Source organism: Rhea americana, unplaced genomic scaffold (assembly GCF_003343005.1).
Source record: "Rhea americana isolate MKP2758 unplaced genomic scaffold, rheAme1 scaffold_34, whole genome shotgun sequence".
NCBI classification, from domain to species: Eukaryota; Metazoa; Chordata; class Aves; order Rheiformes; family Rheidae; genus Rhea; species Rhea americana.
The window spans coordinates 5506449-5522761 of NW_028186468.1; the positions used below are offsets into that span (position 1 = coordinate 5506449).

At 35.7% G+C, this 16313-nt stretch overlaps 1 protein-coding gene across 1 annotated transcript in view; it reads left to right on the forward strand.

Annotated features, from left to right (window-relative positions):
- The window catches only part of GLRA3 (glycine receptor alpha 3), a 94081-nt gene that overhangs the window by 22676 nt on the left and 55092 nt on the right, over positions 1 to 16313 (forward strand). The window contains exon 3 of the mRNA XM_085311321.1: positions 7199 to 7266. Coding sequence (XP_085167447.1) covers positions 7199 to 7266 — 68 coding nt within the window. The remainder of the gene's footprint in view (positions 1 to 7198; positions 7267 to 16313) is intronic.

Here is a 16313-nt window from a genome sequence, read left to right on the forward strand (position 1 = left end):
TCAGACACTCCTCCCAGCTTGGTATCATCAGCAAACTTGCTGAAGAGACACTCTGTCCCTTCATCCAGGTCAYTGATGAATTAAACTGAACAAGACTGGCCCCTGTACTGACCCCTGGGGAACTCCACTATCTCCAGGCCTCCAACTAGACTTTACAGCATTGATAATAACCCTCTGAGCTCTACCATTCAGCCAGTTCTCCATATGTGCTATGAAGCTTTTCCTTTAAGCAGCCAGTCATTCCTCTTCTAAGTCATCTATCATGGTGTTTCCATCTTAGTTCTTGTTCAACGCTGATTTTTTTAGTTTTTTTATATCACTAGGTCTCAGAAACTTAAGTAGTTACGCTTCTAAAGCCACGGTTATTTGCTGTTCCTGATACTCCTTTTTTTTACTGTATATATATATATAAACTTATTATCCAAGATTTAATGCAACTGAAAGTTCATAGCTTTTAATAGGTTAGCAGTGCTAATATTTTTCAAAAAGAAAAAAACATGCACTAGAGATCTAAACATATCACTAGAAAAATTGACACTGTTGATTAATACTCACCATGACTATATAAAATAACTCCTTTGGACAATGCCACCCAGAAACACTCTGAAGAAAACTGCTGTGGTGGGCTTCTGGAGGAGTAGGGAAAGTTTATGTATTAAACAATATTTGCACAGTAATGTAACACACTATTTCCAAAATGACTTTTTTGTGTGTGGCATCTCTGAAATTATTTTTGCTCCTTTTCAAAGTTATCTTGACTTGTTCCCACATTATATTCCTTAGAATGTAAACTGCAAGTTCAATCTAAGGTAAAGCTGTGCTGGGCAAAAGAAGACCTCAGGCAAAGTCTAAGCACTGTAGTTTTTCTTCTTTCCTTTTTGGGTCTCCTGAAGTCCTATGAACACGTGTTTAAAAACAAGGTGCTTACAGCTTAGTAGTTCATTTGGGGATTGGATTTTGGAGCTTGTCATGGACACCATGCAATCACAGTCTTCTGATGAGGTTACAGTGAAGAACAGGCAGATGGTTTAGAGATTAGTGGATTCAATATAGTGCTTCTTGAATGTATAATTCAAGAGACTTTCCTCAATTCAATGGCCTTGTTTTGTAACCGTTGAAATTTAAAGAGACAAAAACCTAATTTGACATTGKTCTTTTCCAAAAAGTGCACATTCTTAATCTTCTAGACAGCTATGCATTTTGAGCAAATCTGCCTAAAATGATTCAGACCTATCACAAAGAATAAGTATCTCCTTAAGTGACTTTGCCACTTTCTGGCTAGTTTTATTAGTCCTAGTACAAGTACTGGAACTTTATGCCTTCTTGAGTTTATAATTTATCCACAGTTTTAAAGAAACAGAACAAATATTAATAAGAGATCTCAGCTCWTCAGCCTCCACCCAACCATTTTATTTGTTATTCTCCTAAAATTCCTATGTAACCAACGTTTTTAACTACCATCTTTTGATCATAATCTTGGTAGGTAACACATAACTATGTATTTTACCTGAGCGCTTTGGTTTTGTATAAGCAATACTGCCTATCTATAACCACTCAATAGAAAGAATAGACTAAAGAGAAGACTAGTGGTATTTATTTAGCTATGGAGGAAAATACAAATGAAGAACTGTAAAATCTTTGTTCCCATTACAAAGTATTTTTATTTCCTGTAAATCAAAACTATATCAAGATGCTTCTGCTACTTAGATAGCCCACATCCTAGACCACTTTTTCTCCTTAAAATATGAGGAATACTTCACTGTCTTTCAAATTTGGACCCAATTATGTAAAAATTATCATTGACTTGAGTAAGATGTTCAGGATTTTGACTCTTAAGARTAGCTTTGTGCAAATAAAAATATGAAGGTTGTGTTGCAGCTCTTTCAGGAACACAAGAATAACCTCATTTTTTACTGCTGACACCTCGGGAAATTTTCTAGTAGTRAACTCCAGTCAATATAGTGCCATATTTCAAATAAAACTAAATATTGAATTCCTTCATATAATTCTATTTCAAAGAGAAAACGTCAGCCCTACATTACTCAATAAACACTTCTCCATCATGCTTAAAAAACATTRTCACCTGCCCCTTGACATTCAGTAGAGGGCACTTTGAAAACATGATACACTGTCAGCTATTAATTTTGACTCATGTAATTACATTTACTCTGATCTCAATACAGATAATCATGCTTTACTACTTTCGAAATCTGTTAAATCCATTAGTTGAACATGCCATCTGAAGTGAAGCCACTGGTACTAATACCCCTGAAATATTTAGGGTTAGGGGACTCTGCCCTAGTTCATCATTAATGAATTCTTCATTTCTCACTGTGGCTCTGTTAATCATGCTGCTACGTGAAAGGTAATCCCTCACAAATCTCCTACTGTTATAGGAAAACCAGAGAAAAATGTGTCTAGCAAGAGCTGAAATGTACAGAAAAGGTCAGAAAGCCAGCATGAACAACTTCCCGCTTTCCCAGTAACATTAACTGCCTTCTACAGAGTGCTCCCATGAGGATAAGCACCCAGACTGGCCTCCCAGTTCTGCTACATGTCACAGTATAAAAGTCACCTAAGCATGTCACGGACTCTCGGAAGCCACCCTGGAGCTGGCTGTCACCTTTGGAAGCTCTAATAACAATAAACTCTCTGGAAAGACGATCTACAAACAGCTTCTACCAATTATGGATGAAATGGGGGGAGATGTCCACCTCAGCCTGCATACTGTCTGTCAGTAAATAACAAAGCAATATGAAGGTGTGACTGCAGCAGAATTAAGCATATTTATAATAACTTCAATTTAATGACTGCAGTTGCAGTCACAAAAAAGTTCCATGGAAACTTCTAAGCTAAAGGTACAGCTTTTCTTGCTGTGCAATCATCCCTTCCAGAGTGACGGCGGACAGCGGCCCTCCCAAACCCAGGCAGCTGCAATAAGTCTATCGATCTGCGACTGTAGTACTGACAGGTCCTTCTCTTTTCCACAGTTTCTGTTCAAGGACTTGACTTGTTCTATTCAGATAGGATTAAATCTGACAATTTGGCAGTTTCCTCAGAGAAGCTTCTCATTTTATTATTTATTTGAAAGTGAATTCAATAAAAAAAGTCGCACTTTTGTCTTCTCAAACGTAGATGATTTTTATACATATGATTTCACATGCACCTAGCATAATCTAGCAGAGTACAATGTCATGTCTACCCGGCCAAAAAAAAAAAAAAAAAAAAAAAAGCTATGAAGAAATATTTCTTCTTCTTTAATTTCCCTTGAAATTTTAAACACTATTTATTTTCTCCTACAATTTTGCTGAGGTAGCTTTTCTGCAGAAGTGTTCCTATCTAATGCCTGCTTTCCCAGTGCTTAAATAAAATATAGGARTATCAGTCCATGAATTGGTTGGACTTCTTTCTTTTTTCTCACTTTTAATAGAAATATCATTTTCTATTCAGGTTACAACTACTAGTAAACCCTGTTATACTTTGATCTATTGATATTTCAGTTAATATTTTCTATTGATATATCTACTGGTCTGATATAATATTATGGTTAAGGAATTGGCTCATTTTATTCTCAGTACATGATACAGAAGAAATGTTATATTTTTAAATCTACACAGTCCAGACTGTAGCCTTTGGTAACAATCAAATAAGGTGGAACTTTTGAGATTTATATAGGAAATTAGAAAATGTTCCTTGCCTTGGTATTGGCAAACAGTGGTTAGCAAATCACTTCTTTAAGAACTTCTTAAGCCAGGACTTACATATAGACCATTAATTTAGAGAGGTATGTTCTTCTAATCATTTTTGGAAACTGTTTATACTTTGGACTTTACAGCATTTTATGGCAATGAATTCTTCATGTTCTRTAATTGTGCTTTGTTTGTTTTGAATCTAGTGATTGAGCATTTTACTGATTTTATTGCCATGTGACATTTTGAGAAATGGATAAGACAGACATCCAATATATCGCCACAGTTTTGTAGATACTTATATCTGTCCCTCTCTCATCACATCTCTTTTCTAACTTGCAGAGTCTTTTTCTATCTATGTATTTTTTTATGGCAGAATTTTAGAGAGTTTGTCATCCTTGACTGCCTTCTTGACATCTCTTTTATCCTCTAATATATCCTTCTGAGGTGGTCTGAGGAGAACATTTGAAGTATTCAACTTCAGGATATATTTGTTACTTGTATTTTTTTTTCTATTTATTTGCATTCTCCTTTCTTTTCCATTGTTACTGAGAATGTGTTGCTGTTTTCAGAGAACCATCTTTAATAAATCTAGACTCTCCCTCCTGCATGGAAACCATTTATTTAGGGCTCATCAATATGAACACGTAGTAAGGATAATTTTGCATTTGACTGACACAGAATTTCATCAAGTATTTTCTTGCTCAACAATTCAGTGTTTTGTGATTTTTCTGCAACTCCTTGCAGCCAGCTTTATATACAACTACCATAAATAATCTTATACCAGAAGTAAAATTATATTGCCAGATAATTATCATTGAACTGCAAAGACCAGCAGAGATCCATGGGGAACTCACTACCAATCACCTTGCACTGTGAAAATTATCTATTTATTCCTAGAATTAAAATAACTTTAAAGCAAAAGGGCATAAGAGCAATGTCTGTCACCTCATGAAGACTAATATTCTCAAAAAGCCTTTGAAAAAGACCTCGAGTGATTTTTGAAAACACAATAACTATTTTAATTAGATTATTTTTGTCCACATGCTCATCAATGCTTTCCAAGGACTTCAATATGTTTGAGAGATAGAACTTCACAAGAGTACCATATTCATCCATATTTCCAAATTGTATTATTTCTCACCATGTCTAACACTTTGGCTGGTACAGAGGTTAGTTTCACAAGGATATAGCTCCCAACATCATTGCTGGCGTCTTTTTTCTTTTTTATTTCATTCTACAGTTGCCAGACACAGCACACATTTCTGTGGATACCAAAACTAGCACAGACGACAGGTGACTCATAGTGATTAGTATTTTCACAGTTTCACAAAAATTTTTATAATCTCTGGCTCGGTATTACCCCATGYCAACTAGCTCGTGTTGGCTTGGTCTGAAATACCTGCCACAGTCTTCATAGACATCTTCCACGAGAACAGCTCTGGCCTTGGACACTGCCAGCCACCAGAGACAAGCGCTGATGCACTGAATTCATTCTGTTTTTCTCCTCTGACCTTTTTTACTTTCATGGATACTTTTATGTCTTAATAATCTTCTCTGGAATTCATTTCCCAACTCTTGGCAGGATTCCTATTTTTAATGCCTTATAGATGGTTATGATTGCTAGCTTTTCTGTCTTTAGTGAGTTTAGTAGTGAGTTTCAGCTTTTTTTTTTTTTTTTTTTTNTTTACTTGCCTCATTTCATGTTTTTAATATGACTCCCAGAACAGCCTCATTTATGCTTCTAATTGACCATGATTTCAGGGAGTTCATTTTTATTTTAAATCTCTCAGATGTCTGCAAGCTGCTTTTAGTTTCTCCTGTCACTCTCTTTTTAACTACTATTAATCATCTCTTTGTAATGCTGCTTTTGAAATTAAGCAACAGAGTTTCAGAGATTTAGGACTTTTTTAAAAAAAAACAACTATTTTTATCAATACAACATTATATCCACTTTAAAATAATATGTTGTTTTAAAAACAACAATACCATACTGAATTTGAAATAAGTACTACAGTATAAAGGTCTCAGAAAGGAAAGCTGCCCTGCAAACAAATCACCTAACACAGCCTGTGAGAACACATCTCTCACTGTCAGGTTTCTACTGATCTCTGCCTTTATCTCACCTGCTTTTTCTTTTTCCCTYGATCCTTTTCAGCAATTCTTTCCCAATGTTGTCAGTGTCAAGCTTTTACTCAATTCTAAGAAATACTGGATATGCTCAGCATCTCTAAATAACTAACCAGGTATCACCACAGTGTCAAAGAGACTGCAAAGTGGTGCTTTCTTTCCTGATAAGTTCACTTCATGTGTGTAGTGCACTTTATTTGTGTATTGAAATGATAAAGGTACACGTAACAWTTTTTTTTTGTTGCAATAACCATAGAGTACTTCAACACAATTAAAGCAGCTGGTCATTCCAAATTGTGTCCTGTTGGCAAAACTGTTACTGAACACGATTCTGCAAATACTCAGTGCCGCAATAAACTTTGCTAATTGTGAAGCATCAGCAGCGACATAGTGGCTTATTACTTCAGTGACRTTGTAAAATAAATATTACATAAATGTTTACAAGACCATTCCTCAAATTCCAGATATTCCAGAATTCATTATTAGCGACTGCTCACAACTGGGAAATGAAGCCAGCCTCTTCAGTGTTGAACTGCATTAATGATACAAGAATATCAAGGTACAGGGGGGTGACAGAAAAACTTATGGTGGAAAAAACTTTTCATTGTACATCGGCTGAATTCGACCTGAAGTAACGGTGAAATTACCGTGCAACACCACAATGCCATTTTTACAGAGAGTTTCAGATAACAAGCAATTTAAGAGCTCTTCCATGAAGGCATGGTTCATTCTTCAGGTGTCACAAAGACTRCTCTGCCGTTCCTGATGCTTCACAAACGCGGGGTACGCCAGCACAACGCTCGTGGTAACAGGAAACTCCGCTTAAATGGCTTCTTAGTCATTTTGTGGATATAAAATAAGTGATAATAGAATTCTAAGTTATTCTCTCTTATCCACATTTGTTCCTGTCAGCGGGGTAGAGATAAGGCCAGCAATAATGTRTTTCTGTTGCCATTGATGACAAGTAGCATTAAAAATAGCAGCTGTCTTGAGTGAAAAAGGTCACTTTTCCCCCTCATTTTTGTGAGAAGTGACATAGATTGTTCACTAAAACTCCTATACCAATACTTTTGGCTATATATTTCAAAAAATTTGCTCACTTTTGCATAGCATCCCCTTGTGCAAATGAACTTGTTTTCATTAATCCTGGAACTGGCTAGCAAGCAGTGCACTTTTGAGAAAAGTCAAGAGGAAAAAATCTATTAATTATTAGAAATCACTGAATTTCATTTCCCATTAAATAAGTCCTGAATATAGCATTATTTCCTCCTAATTCAATGAACCTTTGTTTCATAACAGCTTATTGAGTTAATATATTTTTTACAGTCGCTCCATAAGCAATGATGCTGGAATAGGGACTGGTGTTTTTTCTTTTGCAGGCCCTCCAGTTAATGTCACATGCAACATATTTATAAACAGCTTTGGATCCATTGCAGAGACAACCATGGTAAGATATTTTACCTCAAACAACATTTAAAGTTCAAGTTAAAGAAAATTCAATGAGCTCAGAAGCAAGTTAGGGCTTCTCTTCACTTGGAACWAAAAAGAGAAGGAAATTTTTTCTGACACAGCTATAAGCAGAGAGTGAGAACATTTAATTTGGCAATTTATTTTTCTAAAAGAAAATACTTCACCATCCTAATGGATACACCAGTAAAAATAAAGACTTTTTATTTCTCCCTAAGTTTTATTTGATAGTTGTACTGAATTCATTATTTACAATCAGAAAGGTATTAATGTTCGATAGTATTCCATCTCTCCAAACTCAAAACTGTCAATCAATTACATCACTTTGCTAAAAGTATTTATAATTTCATTACGTATATTGTAGACTGGGATATAAACTTTTTGAAAAAGCTCCTTCTCCACAGAGGTAATGCATACAGACAATACAATAACTAAAATGGAGATCTGACACGGTCTAAAATTTACTCTGAATTCTCAGACTGCGGTAAATTTAAGTGGATTGCAYACTTTTTTTAGATATAGGTATAATTTGGCTATTAAAGGGGAAAGCCAGAAGATACAGTACMAAAACACTGGAGATTTTAAAGATACAAGGAGAAAGAGAAGTCAAAATCCAAAGATAGTAAAACTAAATATTTAGCAATGAATCAACAAAGGACAATCTTATTTAATAGGTAAACCATATCTGTTCATGCAATAATGAATTTGAATACCTTGGAGCACTGAGTTGCTCGCTACAGTTTGATAAGAGAGCAGATATAAGGATCCCTTCTCCATACAAGTGCCTCACTTTGCTCTGTAAAAAGTTCTAATCTTAAAATAACTACTGCAAGTGATCAAGCTCCATAGCTGCAAGACCATCAAGAGCCATGATGTATTAGATGAGATAACATATTTTGGGRAAAAAAAGTAATTAAATGTGTTTGAAAGCAGTTATAGAGTAATTTGGAGACAGAGGGGGTTAACATATAGAGAGACAAGGAAGAAGCTACTGGAGTCTGTAAGATCCAAATATAGTAAATGCTCAGAAATCCCAACAATTTCAGAGATCAGGATACATAGTTGGAATGACAGAACACAGACGAACTAAAAATGATTGGTATAGCCAAAAAAAGAAGATAAAGGAATAATACTGAGCAAAAGCCATCCTTATGAATTACTATTAGTAAGAGCAAAACTGAAATCTTTTAATGTAGCCAAGGACCTGCAGTTAGGAAATAAGGAACAAAAATTCAGAAAGTCAAATATTTAGCACCTCTATCACAAAAGTGATACTCATAGCTGCCTGATCCTTACAAATCTTGAAACATTGTGGTAGATGCTACTAAGAGAGACCTACAATTCTTTCTGGGTAGAAAATTGATTTAAATTAGTATTTCAGCTTGGGTGCTTTGCCAGATTGCAAATCCCAAACAGATTGACATGGCATCCAAGGAGATTTATTCAGGGCTGTTCAGAGGATTAAGCAATACCCACACAATTAGAATAGTGCTCTACAGCAGCTACTTTTTAATGTCTGAATGCATGAATCTGGAACAAAGCGGAAGAGAAACCACAGGGTCAGTAAAGTGGAAAGATTCAGCAATTAAATCATTATGAAAAGGATGTTTGGCAAACTGAAGTTGCTGCTACATAAAGAATTGATGGATCATCATGGATTTGGAAATAAGGTGCCTGAGTTCACATCAGGTGTATTTTCTTAAAAGAAATCAGAAGTGTAAACATTTCCTTCCAGTACAATTTAGTAGAGTAATCACTTTGTAAGTCCAAACAACACTTCTTGTATGTATTTATACTTAGTATTACAAAAGAATGACAGATTTAAGCAAACATATATAGAATATGCGTATGCTTCGGTATATTGCTCATCTTATGTACTTTGTGTACAGTAGTACTTTCAATTTGGAGAGCTAAATGATTTCATTCTAAAAAAACAGGCCTGCAAGCTAAAAACATAAGCTGGCATCTGAGCTGTCAAACTGCACCTGGCCTTGGCAAGCCACTTACTTTTGACATCTGTACAACAAGTAGAATACTTATTGAACAGCTTAACAGTATATTTTGGTAATTGTAAAACCTTTCTGAAACCCCTACCCAACTGCTAGCAGAGTGCAAAGGAAGCTGCCTTTGATCTTTAGGCTGAGCAGGCGCGATTTTGTGAGTGGGTTTTAGTGCAGTATATGGACATCATACACAGTGGTTTGAAATCAGAAACCAGAACGAGGAAGGCTGATTAAGTGCTCAGGGGGCACAGCTCTCTGGAGGGAGCGTATCCAGATGTGAGCAAAACCGTGGCTTCTTCTGGCGCTGGCACTAGCAGCGTTTATGATGGAGTTGATATCAGTGAATAGCTGGCTTGTTCATTTACTAGAAAATCCTGACCAGTTCTGCCAGTATTAAAGAGATTCCTTCCTTTACACATAAAGTACCTTACCTCTAGTCAATCAGATCACAATGTTTCGTGCTGTGATGTTTCCTCTATGCTGTGGGGGTCTGGAAAACCACCTTCCCCACTGCAGCCGCTGCTTCTGGAGAACAGGAWTTTGCTCGTAAATGAAATGAACATCAGCTGCCCGCCCCTTGGTGTGGTTTCATCACTTCCATTTTAGCYTTACCAAGAATTTATTTTACATTACAAAATATTTACCTATTTATATTTTGTTCTATGTTGCCTTGAAAATAGGCTGATAAAAAACGTTAAGATGTACTACAAACTACGTATCCTTGACCRGATTTCTTAAAAAAGAGCCTTCTCACTAGGAAGAACATTCGGTAGAGTAAAAGGGGTTTCTATATATAATGAATGCCTCTAAAGATAGAAATTTAACCCGATATGTAAAAAGTAGTTCGAGGTAGCACTATGTTATAGAGAAAATATCAAAATATGACCAGAATCATGGGACTTCTAATAGTATCACTTGCATTTCAAGTCTGGACAATTCAATACAACCTTGATGCTAGGACAAATGCTGAGTTCATGACATTGATATTCTGTTTATAACATATTCACTGATGCAGTTTAGATCAAACTTTTGCTTATGATCAGCAGCTGTTGAATTCTTAAGAAATTAAATCTGGCTTTTTAAAACAACAAATACTCTTGCATAGGTATGAGTTTTTGTTGCGTAGTTATTAGTTTTACTTCTCTGCAGCACTGAAAATTAATGGTGTTTGAAAATGCATGAAAATCTTATTTTATCAAGTACAATAAAAACATTTTGCTTTGTGTTATAACTGAATTTCTGCATTGCTGAACAAAAGTCAGTTCACTGCACTTCAGTATTTTACCAGTGTTATTTATTGTAATCCTTAAAATTCAGGTAGCCATGTTCTGATATTTATTCAAAGTCATAACACACTGAACAGCTTATTAAAACAACTTAGTAGACTCAAAAATGATTTTTATATTGATCTTTTTTCCCCAAAAACTGTACACAAAAGCATTTAAGTAAGCAACACGCAAAACCAAACCTAGCCATTAACCTTGAAGAAAATCTAAGTTTTAAAATTACCAACTAAACAGTAATGAGATATGCATATTATACATTAGTTTTAAAGAAGTCCCAGTATACCAGCCCAGGTTCTTCACTGTCATTATAATTGCTATTGTCACTGTCATTTTTCCTCTCTGATGAGCAAAATCTTTGGGCTCCCTCTGCTGCCTCAGTTATGCATAACGCAGCAGACAGTTTAAGACAACAGGTTAAAAAAAAAAACAAGATTGGCTGCTAAACAGCCTGGTACTAAATTTACACTACTGAACTTCACTGATCTCAATAAGGAAGACCAGTTTGACATCATGCAATGGGAACTCACAGTGTGCAGCAGAAATCAGCCCTCTGTCAGATGGATTCTCTTGGGCTCATCCACATCTATTTACCGTTGTGAAGTTAAGTCACGAAGGACAGACAAATCATTAAGCAACTTAATTTGACTTGCACCTTGTTACCTCTTTAAATTGCATCTTACTTTTTTTTTAAAAAAAAAAATCTTTAGAATACAGGTTACAGTCATTTCATATTACTTTTCTTTGTCTCAAAAGACAAATCAGATGGTTTATACTGCGAGAAAGGCAATTTACCAATTTCTCTCTTGCTTGGAAGCAGTGATTATGTTGAATCTAGGTAATTTTAAGCAATCATATAGTGATCCTAATTTATGACATGTACTCTCTGAGGATGTAGAAAGAAGGAAATCACATCATTTAAACTCTCTTTAAACAAAACTTTTATAATCAGCATCACTTAGGGTCCACTCTTGCCAGTCTTCCTATACCACTGGGCCTAATGGTAGTTCCAGGTCTGTATATGTCTTGATGATGCTAACAAAGTGAGGATTTGACCCTCATTGTAGGCAACACTCATTGGTTTGCATTTACAACGGAAAACTTAGGTCTCTAGACTTTCAATTTTTCCATGTTTCTACCTTTTTTTTACCCACAGATTTACAAGCCATAAATAACAATAACGGATTAAAGACATTTGGAAAATCAGAATAAAATGGCCATGGCACTAATTTAACATCTAAAATTAAGATAGATAACAAAACAAGTTGCCTTTAACTGAAGATATTTCATGCTTACAACTGCACGTTACTGCGTGCTAGATAGTTGATGTTAGTTCATTCCTACAACATGCAGTAAGTACAAAACTAGCTACACAATTTTTACAAAGTGCTGCAAGTTTGAGGTGAATCTTGCAATTTCTTCTCTGTCTCTCTCCTTCTGTGTCTCACCTCAGTCCGACAAAGTTGATTTTCTAAGTTTCAAAGGTCAGGAGCAACATTTTGATCCTAATACAGTATTTATTACTGAATTAAAACAGCATTTACTAAGTATGTATTAATACGCTTAGTGCTGAATATGTGCTGAAAGTGCATTGAAAGGGACATAGAGAAACCTAATAGCAAATGACATCAGTGCAACCAATTATCACATTAAAAAGCCTATGCCTATTATTTGTTCCTGTCACATTTCCGCTGACAGGTATTTCTTGACTCAGCCTGCAAAGAGTTGTGTTATCCTGAACGTTGTTATGAAGCAGGTGATATATCTTTCTGAGTTCCCAGCAATAATGAGATTATCTTACCTTTAAAAATAAAATGGGCTTTTAACCTACATTAACCCATTTTTAAGTAATCACAGTTATTCTCCTTCAATGACTCACAGTTCTTGAATTTTATTACTTTCATCTTACTTCAGATGAGCTCTTCTATTTGTGTTCTAGTCTACCTATTCTAGGTTGTCTTAAAATATAGCACTTAAAAGAGTGTTCACCTATATACATTTCAAAGCGTAATGCTCAAGAGGTTCACCATATATTTTTCTTAAGTGAATGTGGCAGAAAAATCTACTTTATACAGTTCTCTCAGATGAGTGAACCTGGAATAAGGGCCATCTTGCGGTTTTGAAACAATAAAAACATTGAAATATGGCTTATTTAACATGATCTGTGGTATCATGAACTTGCCTTTGCCACCCTGAGCCTAGGTCACGGAGTCAGGAGTACACAGAAGTCTCTCAAATTCTACTGGGTCAGCAGCTGTCCAGGTTGTTACATGACCAGATTAATTCTCACAAATCCCCTTGCTAAACCAGCTCAATCTGCATCATATTACCATCCCTGGGTACTGCATATATTTTTCATATTATATACAAATTCTGTGGAATGCAACCAAAGTGTACCTAAAAAAAAAACCCATTACAACACATACAACATAAGAATTAGCAAACAAATAGAAATATTTGCTTTTAAAAAGAAAAAATTAGTTTTCTAAGTGGGAAAGGGAAATACTGTTTTGTGCAGTTCTGCTATGAAACTTTTAGCAAACACTAGAATAATCTGTTGGAAAGAAAGTTTGGAGGTCAGATATTGTGTGCTGGAAGGCATCAGCCAGTGGCCAGCACTATAACAGCATGAAGTGTGATGAAGCAGAGAGGGACAAGAAAATGTTAGTTGAAGGTAGCATGGCCAAGTCACATCTGTTTCACAGCAAGTTACAAGGCAGTAAKGAGATGTAACATAATACTAATTGCTTGCAGTAGGTGATTGAGAGTGACTGCACATTTCTAATGGGTTTTGAGGAGAGAAGATATTTTCAGGCACCTCTGATGGCAGTGGGATAGTTATGAAAATGCAATTTGCCATGCATCCTACTGGCTTCCTGGCTACAAAACATTTCAAGGTACTGCAAAAAAAGAAAACAAAAAATTCTGCAACTCCAGATGCACTACATGACTCTCAGTGCTGGGTAGAAGGTTGAGTGTAGAAGATTAGTGTAGGGAAGATGCATCGAGATTGGAAACGGATGCAATCTCCGTTTGTGCTATATTGGTACAGGTGGTACAGGACCAGTTTATTAAGAATGAAACCAGGAGACTTGTGCAGCARAGCATGAGAGTCAAGTATCAGATTTACAGAGATAAATTGTAGTACAGAGAGCTGGAATAGCAGGAACCACAGTAGGATGGGTTAGATGAGGAGGATACACACACAAGAGGCTAGTAAAGATGTCGCATATAGAGGTTATCACATACCAATAACTGATACTTGGAATCAATTCTGCAATAATCTGGAAAAATCAGTTTCCTTACTATCAATGAAAATCAGCCTCATGCAACAAACTAGAAATGAGGAAAAATAGTCTCACTGAATTTATCTCCTGGCCTCTGGGAAGATAATGAGGATGCATGCAATATTTCATAGTTTTTCCCGTCATTTTCTTACTGTTATATGATATATTCTTGTATTCTTTCCTGGCATCTATATTGGACTTCTTGCTCAGAAAATAATTCCAGTCTTTTGGGCTTCTTATATGACTCCAAAAAAGTAAAGAAAAATCTGTCCAATTTTTCCTTTTTGCTTCCTTTGATGCTTTATAAATGATTCAGAACAAAAGTAATAGACAAAATTTGTGTTGAATCATTCCAGAATTAAGTTCCAGGAATCTGAGCAGCAAATGGGCTTTGCACTGAAGAAAACATCTTTGACTGTTAAGTTTGTTCTATGTTTGCAATCTTTTCCTGATTAGCAGAAAGGTTGGAAGCATTGATTACAGAAAATGGCCAGAAGCTTGGCCTTTGGTGGAGCTGATGGCCTTTGCAGAATTGATGGCATATCTCTACCCTTGGCCTTGCAAACCAGTGGCTTTCAAAGTGTTTTCAGAAGCAATTCTCCAGGGTGTTGTTAGGGAGCAGTAGTGTTCATTCCTTGGTTAGTAGAGTGTGATTTTGTAATTTGAAAAACAGGTTTGGTTAAACAGTTTCCACATCTTTCATATTTTTGAATGCCAGTAGATTCAACATGAATATATAGAAAAGTAGAAATATAAACCATGAATAGGAACACTTCAGTAATAAGTCAACAAATAAGCTAGCTTTTATAGAGATAGATATTAGGTTAATCGTTCTTGGTTGTCGCCACACCACATCAACACACCAACTCAAGCCCAAGTATTAGATTTATTTTGGACAGCATTCTGAGGCCAATTTATGTTGAAAGCTCAGGAAATATAGCACAATCTTACATAATAACAGAGTGCATTTATCTAATTAAATTCTATACTGTATTACAGCAATATCTTGCTTTCAGGCCTCAAAGCCTGCCTTTTCTAGATGTTATTTCAATGATTTACGAAGAAGGGAAATTTCCTTTATGAAAGGAAATTATTATTTCAGTGAGCTTCTCTAGATTGGCTGTGAAGTTACAGTCTAGAATGAATGCTACTATGGTGATGAAAAGTTGCTTGAAAAAGTTTTGGATCCTTTTTCTTGTTTTTGATTAAACGACACAAGTCGGTTGATAGTGTACATTTTCAGTATTAATGGAAACCTAGAAGTGATGCAAGAACTCAGAAGGACTCTTCTGCATCCTAAAGTGATGCATTGTGTCACTATATTCTGTGCATGAGCAAGTCATAGGTATGAAATAGAGTATCTGCTGCTAATATATAGTATCTACAATACTATAAGCATCTACAGAATGTAGATAGTAAATATCTACAGTAAAGAAGTTCAAACCAGCATTCGCACAGAAAGCAGCCATGTAATGGGTACAAACAAAACAGAGCTGGGGTCCTACTGCAAAAACACATGCCTTTAAAACAGAATTTAGAAACATAATTTACCAGGAGGCTTTCACATTGAAATGCTAATACTGTCTTTTCAGTTGTTGTGATTTGTAAACTAGATTCATTTTTGTGGTTGGAACCCACAGTTCTGTTCAAGCTTCTTTGGAAGAGGATGAATTGCAATACATTTCATATTTATCCCCAAAAAACTCAGTGGCTGAGTCACAGCAAAGTTCTGTAATGTTTTGTTGCATTTGGAATTGAAATTCAATGAGATCTTTATGCATTAAGGAGAAGAAATATCTGAATAAGAAATAAAGACTGCTGGTTTCATTTAACTTTCTCCACTGATATGAACAGATCTTTTGAACTATCTTAACACCAAATCATAAGGGAAAAGTGCAACTAATTTCAGACTGTGTGATGCTGTCAAGTTTTCAGACAAAACTTGTATTATTTAATACCAGCAGACAAAAGGCAGTCTGTCAAGTTTCTCAACACATGAAGAGTGTTTCTAAAGAGTAAACTACGTGCAAGACTGAGCTCCTGTAGAGAAGCTGCAGGTGAGACTACCATCAAGTTTTCTCAGTTCAAAGTGGACAACTCTGCTGACACTACTTTTGTAGCACCTGAAGATACTGTTCCATATCAACAAATAATTGAACAAAACCACCCACAGATTTTAAAAAAAGTAAACACTGATGGTTTCTATTTCTTCAATTCTGGCAGGTCTTTGTCATTCATTTTGTCCAAAGACTATAATGTAATGTATAAAAACTTGGGCATTTTTTGATGGTACATATATAGTTTATACCCCTAACTGCCACACAAACTTGAAAAACATTCCACTATCTCTGGCCTAGTGTGGAAAACTAAGTGGTTGTATATCCACTTGTTTGAGTTGGGCATCCCTTACACACAATCTTTTTATCTCATTTGAAGAGGTCTGCAGGTCTTTAG